General features: G+C 31.7%; 1 protein-coding gene across 29 annotated transcripts in view; it reads right to left on the reverse strand.

The window, feature by feature from the left end:
• Positions 1-1,616: 1,616 nt before the first annotated feature.
• LOC139486302 (pericentriolar material 1 protein-like) overlaps positions 1,617-11,835 on the reverse strand; it is a 55,526-nt gene continuing 45,307 nt past the window's right edge. For 24 of the 29 annotated variants that reach the window (XM_071271144.1, XM_071271143.1, XM_071271139.1 and 21 more), the window contains 5 exons: positions 11,473-11,606; positions 8,648-8,882; positions 7,619-7,678; positions 6,891-7,011; positions 1,617-4,345 (listed from right to left, as the gene is read on the reverse strand). In XM_071271144.1, the coding sequence (XP_071127245.1) occupies positions 4,326-4,345; positions 6,891-7,011; positions 7,619-7,678; positions 8,648-8,882; positions 11,473-11,606 (570 nt within the window). In that variant the 3' untranslated portion in view covers positions 1,617-4,325. Of the gene's footprint in view, positions 4,346-6,874; positions 7,012-7,618; positions 7,679-8,647; positions 8,883-11,472; positions 11,607-11,835 lie in introns of all 29 variants that reach the window. The other 5 variants (XM_071271131.1, XM_071271128.1, XM_071271127.1 and 2 more) reach the window with 1 other exon arrangement.

Genomic DNA, 11,835 nt, shown 5'->3' on the forward strand with positions numbered 1-11,835 from the left:
GCGAGTACATACCATCCTAGATTCTTGTTTTATCCTATATACAAGTATTCCCCATTCCAAACCTAAAGACAAATTTTAAGAATTGTTCCTGCTTCACAAAAGAATGCCCAAAGTAGATACGAATAACTTATCTTAGGGAGATCAATAGTAATTTCTACAAATAATTAAAAAAAAAATCTCTGAAACTGACATTATCAAGGTGTTTCATTTCTCGATTTACAACATATTTGTTACGTTTAGATGTTTTTTAACAATCAATTGCCATTCCCATGGGAGCAAAGTGTGCTCATCTTCTCCACTTGTTCCTCTTTTCACGAGGCTGTCTTCATATATAAGCTTCTCATGATAGAACAATAGCTAACATTATCCTTTAATTAAATACTTCAAAGTCTTCCGACTATGTTGAATGCATCAGTGTTTTTCATTTGCAATTCAGTCCACCATCTGGTGTATTTTTGAACTAATGCATGGTGCAGAAAAATCAATATACAATGCCGTTAAAAATGGCATGTACAATTAAAGTAGAGCAGACAGTTCTGAACACATCTTTGTCTTCTGCAACTCACACTCGAATGTCCCATCTAACATGAAATAAAAGATACAACAGATACAGTTTAGTCTACCTCATATTTTGACTTACATCTAGGAATCAACAATGAGAGTCGGTTCAACCTCCTAATTGAACATTCCATTTTTATGTAGCAACATTCCAGCAGGACCTGTACATGGAGTTTATATCACCCTGCTGAAACAGAGCTTGCATTTCTATCATAGTTTCATTGATAGATGGTTGCTGCTTAAAAGGAAGCTATTGAATAGAGCTGACAGTAATGAAGTTGAAATCATCTCTTCTAAATTTATTGACGCCATTACAGGTTAGTTGAGCATTATAGAATATCTGTCATATACAATAATGGATATGTTAAATTGATGTTACCACAATCCCAAACTAAAGAATTAGACTCATCAACGGGTATGTACTTACATAAGCAACACATCAGGTGTAATATGTGCAGCAGGATCTGCTTACACTTCCAGAACACATGAGATAACCCTTGTTTTGGTCGAGATCATGTTGACCAAAGTTTTGTTTTCTATGTTGTGTTTTGTGTACATTTGTCTTATATTTGTTTGTTTTTTGCTTTTGCCATTACATTTTACTTTTAAATGCTTCCCGTTTAACTGACCTAACTATTAACTGATCAATGAAGTGCCAGAGAATACACCTTATCGCTATTTAGTCCAATCCGGGAAAAACAGTCATTTACACAACTTCCTGTTTGGGTCATGCCGCCGAAAATAGAGGTCATAAGTAGTGAGCTGAGGGAGGAAAAATTTTAGAAAGCGACCATTAAAAATGTTTGATAGAATATGATCCACTTTTTTCGAAATTAAAATTGAAGTAAAAAAATATTTTGTATGGTGTATTTACGGTAGTTTAAACAGGTCCCATTAAAAAGTACCTTGCATGGTGCATTGTTTAAACAGGGTCCCAGATAGTTTCAACTGAATGAAAAAGTTGAGTAATTTTAGAACTTATCCGGAATGGAATAAATAGCGATTAAGTGTATATCAATGGATATGATATGTGACAATATTAAGTAGAAATAAACTAATTTTTCTGTAGTGAAACTTTTTAATGAAGCTCAATGTATAATCACAACAAACTATAACACAAAACTTTTAAAATTCTGATCTCACAATGTAAAAAATAAACTATACATTGATTATAAATGTGGTTCGTGTATATAAATAACATTGGTCATACACATATAACAATTTGTGTTTACAACAATTTGATTAACTTTGATTAATCATTGATTTAAGAGATTAACAATGTCAATAATCACCGTTTCCTAAATGTAAAACATTTCCCATATCAAAAAGGTGGAAAGAAATATTCGGAACATATGCACTATCTTCAAGTGAAATAATACAATGAAAACAACTTAAACAAAAACTTTATAATATTTCAAGGCATTATTTAATTTCATACATGTACAAGAAATAATTAGATTTTCTTACTTATTCATTCCCCAAATGACATCCAATTTTTTTTTACTATATGTTTCAGTGTAGAAACTCAAAGGTAGAGATTTGAATCTTTACTCCATCAAATTTTGTGTTTGTACCTAGAATAGTTGTCTGGAAAGTTTTTTTTATTTATCTATTTTAATTGGTGGGAGGTTGGTTTGGGGTGGTATTATACCGCCCAAATTGGTTCAATTAGTTTTGTTGATTCCTTTTTTCTTTTTCTTTTTACCAAATAATACCACCATATTTCTGTTAACACTCTCATTTGAATTCACACCAAATCTCAACCTAAATAAAATTTCCAACCAACAACATTCAATTATTAGGTCCAACTTCACTAAATTATCAACCATCTTTGTAGCTACTGAAAATATGGTTTTAGATATACATTCTCAACCTAAAATCAATTTCAATTGATCTGATTGTTACTTGACATCTCATTCTGATGCTTAGTGTGAACAAGGCTGTCCATGTAAATCTGACCTCACAGCATTGAACAAATAAAAATATTCTAACATCATTTCTCATACAATATAACATTTTTTTTCTCTAGAAAAATTAAATTTCAATCAATTTGCCTTCACTATGAGACAAAAATGGTATTCAAAAACATTTCATAGTCAGCAAAAGTTTACTCAAACAATTTCTTAGAACAGCATTTGATATATACTTTTTTGGTACATGTCTTAATATTCTATTTGATAATGTCAATATCTTGTTAATGAATTTCACTACAAAAAAACTCTTTTTGAAAGCTTGTAGACAATGTTTGTTAACATTAACTATTAACATTTAATTTTTTACTTGTTTTAATATTTCTAGAAACTTTAACTAACTTGACAATGTTGATTTTATTTGTTCAAACATTACAAATAACTATTCTTTAAACTAGAAATGTTCCGTAGCCTAAAAATTACAAATTTAAACACTTGTTTTGCCAATTATCACTAAATGCAATGATACAGACAAAAGAGACAACTCTTGCACATACATAAATGGGCAACAATTTTTGCAAATTTGTTCCCATACAACCATTTTTTCAAGTAAAAAATCTATATCAATTCTAACATCTTAGATGTAATAAGAAAATGAATACTGTACAGACTTACAAAGCACTTATGTATAAGTTGTACAAGAGATGTAATTATAATATGAATATGTCTATAAACAGCAAGAGTCCCATGAATGCAGTATAAACTTACAAAGCACGTATGTATAAGATGTACAATAGATGTCATTAGAATATGTCTACGTCTTTTAACAGCAAGAGTTCCTTATGACAATATATTTTTTTCTATGGAGCCCTCAGAAGCCCTACCTCTTGAAATCTATAAAGCACTTATGTATAAAATGTACAATCAAAGTCATGAGATAGATACATACGGGACATATTTTGATTTTTCATCATTACAGCTAATTTACTCAAGTATGTGCACAGAACAATGAGGTTAAAGTGACCTATTTGCAAGATAAACCATCCAAAAAAATTATATTTTTTACTTGCTTAAAGAGTAACAAAAGTTTTTACAAGTCGTTCAAATCACAGAATATGTTACAACAGAATGACCAAGAAATCTGCCTCGTTATGTACAATAGCAATCTTTTTAGACATTGTAGTTCCATCTTACAAATGTCAAGTTAACTTAACTTTCATGTTTTAAGTACACACTCAATTAGTTCAGCTGTAAGCGTCTATCCTTAAATCTAAAAACAACCAATGAATTAGGGCTATTCCCTGAAAAAAATATATGCTTGATTGCATGTCACTTGAAATGTATAAATGGGTAGAGAAAGGTCAAAAATTATAAATTGTAAGCAAAGTAAAATGCATTTGTAGAGGTGATGACCATAAAAAGGAACCTACCCCATCCCTCCCCCTCCCCACTTATTGTTTTTCTTTTTCTGGAATAGCCCTGATTACAATATTTACTAAATCTAAATAAAGATTTCTCTGGTAAATTCAATAACATCCATTTGGAAGAATTGCTCCCAAGAAAGATTTTAAAACAAATCAAATTGGATGCGTGAAATATGTGTACAGACACGCAAGGAACCTTCACAAAAATCACTACCAAGATTCATTTTTAGAGCAAATCCTCATAGATAAATTATTCCTAACAAATTGACTTGTACATGTATGAACCTATCACATTACTTTAATTGTACATATTAAAATGGAATTCAGTAACTATATAATTAACATAATTTAACAGCTGTCTGATATGGTTCGTTTTCCTGGTCTATATCACACATTCTAAGGAATATAAATATATATCATCTGTATCTCTGTATTATTCCATCTTCAACTCATCTGCAAAACAAATTATTTAATCAGAAATTGAAAGGAAAAGGGAAAGTGCAGAAATAGAAAATTTAGCAATTTTTCCATTTAATAATAAGTAACACAACTCTGTGTAATAAGGCACACAAATTCATTCTTTATTTGTCTTTGTAGGTCATAAGCTTTTGTAAGAGTTTCATTACATTTGACTTAGACAAACTAAATTTTTAGTGTAAAAACAGCAAATATAAGCAATGATTTTTTTATTCATTTTTACATAGCTCAAAAATGGTGAAACCCAACTTTGAACTTCATCTGTGTTTGGTGGCAAGTTTATAAAAATTCCAGGTGGATAAAAATTTCTGAAAGCCAAATTTATGCTACTGTGGATTCATTTATTTTTGTGGAAAATCAGTTTTGTATCTTCTTGGATATTAGATTTTATGGTTTTGCCATAGTATGCACAGAAAAAATGTGTTCTGAATAAAAAAACTAGAGGCTCTCAAGAGCCTGTGTCGCTCCCCTGTTACTGTATTTACTGATGTCGACCATCTTGGTTGGTAGGCGGGGTCATTAGACACTTTTTTTAAATAGATACCCTAGTAATGATTGTGTCCAAGTTTGGTTAAATTTGGTCCATAGTTTTAGAAAAGAAGATTTCTGTAAAAGTTACAAAAATGACGAAAAGTTGTTCAATATTGACTATAAAGGACAATAACTCCTTAAGGGTATACGATACAGTTACAGGGGAGGTAATGACGTTGCTAACGTAAAATGTTATTTTTGCGACGTCAAACTGTGACATATTGGGAAAAGATGCATTTTTCGACTGATCTTTATCATTCAGACTGACTTAATTTGAAAACGAGTGCATGGACCCCTATTTTTTAAAACGACATTTTGTTTCATTTTGCAGGGAGATTATGGAAACCAAATTTTATAAAACTGTAAATAGTGCAATTTTTTTAATGTTTATAAATATGCAGCAAAAAATTACGTTTTTTTCTCAATTCATGACCATTTAATAAATATGCGTTATTTCTGAATAAAAAATGCATAAGTTTTTAGGATACTTATAAATTACAGAAATAACAAATTATTTAACAAAAAACAATTTGTGTTTATCTTTTAAAACAAAAAAGTTATGGATTTCTTTCGAAAGAAAATACGGCCACAAATCTGAATTTTGAGCAAATATACCAAATTTCAACCTCCTTTAACTCAAAAAGTAGCACATGAAGGTATATTTTTTATTACATATTTGATTTAAAGGGGTACTAGCTGTCAAATTCGTGGTCACCGATTTGACTCAAATTCTCATGTTTTGATTTATAACAATGTAAAACATTTATCCAACTATCAAACGTCTAAAATAAACAGTTTACAGAGCATGGGGTAGATAATATATAGGTTCGTTTCGTGTGTTTTTTAGTCCAGACGCCATCTAATTAACTATCGATTTGACCTCAGATGACCATATAAGTGATGTAAATATAAATAAAGTTATGAATAGATTAAACCAACACGTGCAATTGGATTTTTATAGGTCTGTTTGATTTTATTTTATAGATAAAAAATAGATGTTTCTCATTGTTTTTAACCGTATAGGATTTACCGTAGTTTCACTTTCATTGTTGACATTCTTTTTTTTTAAATAACCAGTACACATAAAATACATGCGTTGTCAATCTCTAGCTAGGGGTTAAATTGAAGTTCACATGAATACGGATTTAAAGAGGTCGACTCATTCACTTGCAAGTGAATAATTTATTGTCAATGTTTCTTAGCGAATTTGACAAAATTGAACCTTTTTAGCTGCAAAAAGTGAATTTTTATTTCACTATTTCACTTTCATTATTGATTGAACAGAAAAAAATAAAACTTTAGATTTTTTATATATCTAGAAGCTAGTGCCCCTTTAATCAGGCAAAATATGGAAATTTTCATCAAACTGTAAATACAGGATCAAAACTGTATCGTATGCCCTTAAGGGGTTCTCTGACAATTTTGGTCATGTTGACTTGTTTGTAGATCTTACTTTGCTGAACATTATTGCTGTTTACAGTTTATCTTTATCTATAATAGTATTTAAGATAATAACCAAAAACTGCAAAATTTCCTTAAAATTACCAATTTTAGGGCAGCAACACAACAAAGGGTTGTAGGATTCATCTGAAAATTTGTGAGGGGATAGATCTTATTCTGATGGACATTTAAATCTTGAAAGATTTGCCCTAAATGTCTTAGTTTAAAAGATATGAAGCAAAAACTGCATTTTACCACTATGTTCAAATTTTAGCCATGTTGGCCATTTTGTTTTCAGGTCAGGTGAGCTAAAAATTAAATCAAACCTTTACCCACAAAACGATTAATACAGAATCCACAGTATATAATTATTTAAATCATTTAATTTTAACACGTTTTAATAAGGCTTAAGTTTGCCTATTCACACTTCTTTTTATTTGAGAATGGAAATGTAGCCTGATGTCTAAAAGACCTTGAAATTTTCTGGACGGTTTCAAACAAACCTTCCTGGTAGAGCATTTTGAGTGTCTTTACCTTGAAAATTATGTACCTGGTTCTTTAAGAAACAGTCCATCCCCTGCCAGTTCCTGTTCTGTTTCCATGGTAGCCAGAACAGCAGCAGTACCAGAGTTATTTACCTGTTCTTGTTGAACTAGTTGTTGAATACCACCCTGAAAAAAAACAAAAAACAATTAATGACTTTTAACTCAAAGTTGTCTTTTCCTTGGTTGCCATGGCATGTGCTGTTGTTTGTATTTCACACTGATAAGACCCCTGCCTGACTTTAAATTTTAACATTTGATTTTTATTTGTTTACTTTTTGTCCATCTAGATTTTCTTTATATTTAGTCTGACACCAATTTCTAAACTACAAATTAAGATGTTCAAAGAAGTGCCAATGATCAAATATGAATGTTTGTTTGCCAACCACAAAATCAAATAATCACTAAAATACAATTCCTTCATCCAAGAAAATTGGTAATCAGGGAAGTTAATGAATCCACGGTTTATTGGGAAATAACGCAACATGTTCTTTTAACTATCCGAAAAACAAATGTTAATTTTTGAGTCAACAAAGTCATTTATCTAGGTCAAAATCATCAAATTTAAAGTGATATTTCTATGGTCATCTACATCTTTTATAGATTTCACTATTATGAAGTTGTTATATTAACACTTAATCAAGCTAACTTACAGACTGATAAGGATAATTGAGTTTCTTTTTGTTATACTTTTCTTTTTTTCTAAAGTAATAGTGAATTAACTAAAGTATAGTACCTGACAGATATCTAGTGATGGTGGAAGGTCATCAATTGAAATTTCTCCATTCATTAAAACCTGAAATAAAAATGAAATTTGAGCATTTTCATATTTTATTGGAAGTACATTTATGCTGAATGAAGTTTTAACATATTTTTTAATAACAGACTAAACCATCAGTTGGTTATATTAAATTTTCAGCTTGATAGCCACAAAAGTAACAAATTTCCAATTAAATGTCAAAACTATGAAATTAAGGTGGTACCCAACACTTTCACTAAAATTAATTTGGCTCGTTAAATTTTCATAAAATTTTGACAATGTCTTAACTTTGACCCTTTAACAAAAATATAAAAATTTCAAAAATTTTGAACCAACCGTTTTGTCAGAAAAATTACACTGGTTATATAGTAGTTTGACAAACACCAATTTTGATCATTGAGAAGCTTAATACTGTAAATTCAGAAATTAATGCGAGGTTTTTATTATTGCGAAAAATGCGACGGAGTTGTAAACGCAATAATTTAAACTCGCATTTTGAAATATTTTATATGAATTTAACAGGATTTTTCTCAAAATCGTAAAAATTAAAATCGCATTTAAGTCTTAAATGACAAAATCGCAATAATAAATGCACGCAATAATTTCTGAATTTACAGTATTCCCTTTACAACACAAAGTGATTAAAACGTTGAGCTGATTTTACAGAGTTATCTCCCTGTAGTGTTAGGTACCACCTTAAGTATCAATGGCAACACCATTTTTGGTCAATCCCCTACAATCAACACCAACAAAATAATCCATTCACAGTATTTGTCCTCCTTGTTTGACATGAACCCTACATCCAGTATTCACTCTGAACCACATGCCCAACAGTCCAGGCTTGTAAATTTGCTCTCAGGCCTGTAAAAATCATCTCTATAGGCCAACAGAATCTAACTTAAAATTTCCAAAAATTGAGTTTTGGGCCTAACAATTTAAAAGTTTATTACCAAGACTGTACATTTCCTTTTTTGTTTTGAGCAAGTATCATTTATAATAACTAACCTCTCCATTACACTGCGTCTCTGATGACTTGCTGTCTTTTGATGTATTAGCTCCTTGGTCTGCGTCTTCCTTACTGATCTTGACAAAAGAATCTTCATCAGGCATTCCGTCAGTGGTCCCGTCATCATTGTCAAGTGACCTTTCCATCATGGCGTCCCTCGACACGGCAGTCTCTGATGGATCATCAGCGCTCTGGGATTCTGATGCATCCTCGTCATCTTCATCACTGCCGATTCTATAAATAGATTTAATAAAGATTTTTATGAACAACATTCAAATTTAATCACATTACCCTAACAAAGGAAAGCATTTTACACATTCATTTCTTTTACTTTTAAATCTTACATAGTGCAGAAAAATCTATTTTCTGTTGATGTAACTTTTGTGGGTTTTTTACCTTCTTGATGAACAGAAATAGAATGTTGTATCAAAACTAGTGTTGTCAACGGTTAACCGGTTAACCGGTCGAACGACCAAATACCGAATACCAAAAACGCTAACCAGTTAACCAGACTTTTTTTTAAATTTTGATAGATTTTATATAAATTTGAATTGAAATCATTAAAAAGTTAGGTTTTATTTTAAAAATGTCGTCGTGGTAATTAATTTGACAGATCAGTTGTCAAGTAAATTGATTGCTATTGTTAATCCTATAAACATAAAATTAATTAGAACTTGTCTCTCAGCTCGGGGCAGGATCTTAAAGAAACATAATTAGTATACATGTTTTTTTAGCAGTAACTCTAAATCAGTAATGGGATTAAATTTTACGATTTACTTCATTATTTCGTTTCTAATCTAATATTGTGTAAACATACATCTAAATGTGCAACCTCCGTCGTGCAAGGCTTAGTCTTACTTTAAACGAAATGTTAACTCAAAAGTTTTGAAATGCAAACCAATGTGAATGTACTCAATGTATACGTGATAGTACGAGTAACATGCAAACAAAGTAAAGAAACGGCCGTACAGTGACCTATAGTTGTTAATATCTGTGTCATTTTGAACTCTTGTGGAGAATTGTCTCATTGGCAATCATACCACATCTTCTTTTTTTATAATAAATCACTCAAAATGAAACACTCCACATCATTTTCGGAGACAACAAGTGAAAAGGAAAGAATAATTAGTTTCAGACATATTCAATTCTACGAGATCAAGAAGTTTTTTTATATTATTTTTCAATCTGAAGTTGGTACAAACGCTATAGTTGATACGGTGTAGTTGATTATTAAAAGTCAAACTTCGCCAGGAAACCTCACAGACAAGCCTGATAATGCCAGAGGACAAACTTCAATTCTAAAAGCGTAAATTTGTGACTTGGATGAAAGGTTGTCAAATTGACACTCATACCACATCTTATATATATGTGTAGGGTACTTTTGATAAGTCTTGCAAACACCAACTCAAACTACCGGTTAACCGGTTAATCGGTCGAACGATTATCCGAGTAACCGGTTAGTCAAAAGTGTACGATTTGACAACACTAATCAAAACAGTCTTCAAATTCCCCATTTTTTTTTTCAATTGTTGCAATACAACAGCAGAGGCTTGAGTGTGTGTATTCATGTCTTTTCTTCCTGTGCTGTTCATTTTAGAATGTTCAACTTTCCAGCCAGTTCCTGATGTGACTTGATGTGACTTGATGCAAAATGTCTTGAAATGGCTATCTCTCACCAACATAACTGAACCTTTCTTGATGTTAGAACCAGGTGCTCCGCAGGGTGCAGCTTTATACGACACCAGTGGTCGAACCCTGAACAGTTGGGGCAAATTTGGTCACAATATTCAAGCTTGATACTGTCTGAATTTTGATTGTGATCAAATTTTTGACATAATATAGGTTTTTGCCACAAAATTAATGATCTAACACATCTATTGCACAATACTGTGCAATTGAATATTTCTTATTGAAACCCCCCCCCCCCCCCCCCTTGAAGCAATAACCCTTAAACTCAATCCCATGCTTTCCTTTGTAATATTGAACCTTGTAGTACGATTTCAGAGAGATCCATACACTTGAACACAAGTTATTGTCATGATTGTTTGGAAACTAGAAACATGCTTCTTTTTGGCCCTTAATTCCTACATATTTTGGGCAATTGACCCAAAACTTAATCCCAGCCTCCCCTTTGTTATATGGTACATTGTGGTACAATTTCAGAGAGATCCATGCAATTACACACAAGGTATTGTCTGGAAACTAGAAAATGCTTGTTTTGGCCCCTTTTTGGCCCGTAATTCCTAAACTTTGGCCCCATAACCCCTTTAATGAATCCAAACCTTCTACTTGTGACTTTAAACATTGCAGTATACTTTCAGAACAATTGAAATACTGGTAAACAAGTTATTATCCTGAAACTAGAAAAATGCTTGTTTTGGCCCCTTTTGGGCAACTAATTCCTAAACGGTTCGGACCATCATCCCCAAAATAAATCCCAACCTTCCTTTTGTGGTATTGAACCTTCTGAAAAAATTTCATTAAGATCTATTCACTTAAACTAAAGTTATTATCCCGAAACCAAAGTGTCTTCGGACGACGACGACATCATACCATTATACGAACCAAAATTTTTTTTGGGGTCGTATAAAAACAGTTGTCAAAATTCTAGATTTTCCTAACATCTCGCTTCTTGTTGTTTTGTGTTATCTCATGTCCAAATTTTTTCTTTCCTGCTTTGAAAAGAAGGGTCGAAACCCTGACAATAACAGTACATTGGAATTGGTTCGACTTGAGGCAACCAGCTCTATTTTGTCAGGGATAGAGTAACTTATGATTTGTTTTGTTACTGACATAGCGATCTCTATTAACAGTGACCCAGTACCTTGTGAATGGTTTAGTTTCTGACACAGCCAGCTCTATCTGTACTGGAGATCTTTTATATGGAGATTCAGTGTCTTCGTCTTTGTCTTCAGAATCTTTTACTTGTACCTCATTAGCAAAGTCGTCATCTCTGCTCTGTATACAACACAAAATTCACTCATTTAATTTAATTTTTTATTGTCTGGACAATTTAAAGTTTGACATATTGTATAGATACTGATTGTGAATTAAACATAAGTACAGCAGTGATTGCCATACATGTTGGACAGTAAATCAAATGATTTTGTCTTTGGAATGCTTTCTCATTAGTGTAAAAAAATCTGTATTTGATAATCATTAAAACAACAAAGGTGACAATGGATAA

This window comes from Mytilus edulis, chromosome 8, assembly GCF_963676685.1.
Source record: "Mytilus edulis chromosome 8, xbMytEdul2.2, whole genome shotgun sequence".
NCBI classification, from domain to species: domain Eukaryota; kingdom Metazoa; phylum Mollusca; class Bivalvia; order Mytilida; family Mytilidae; genus Mytilus; species Mytilus edulis.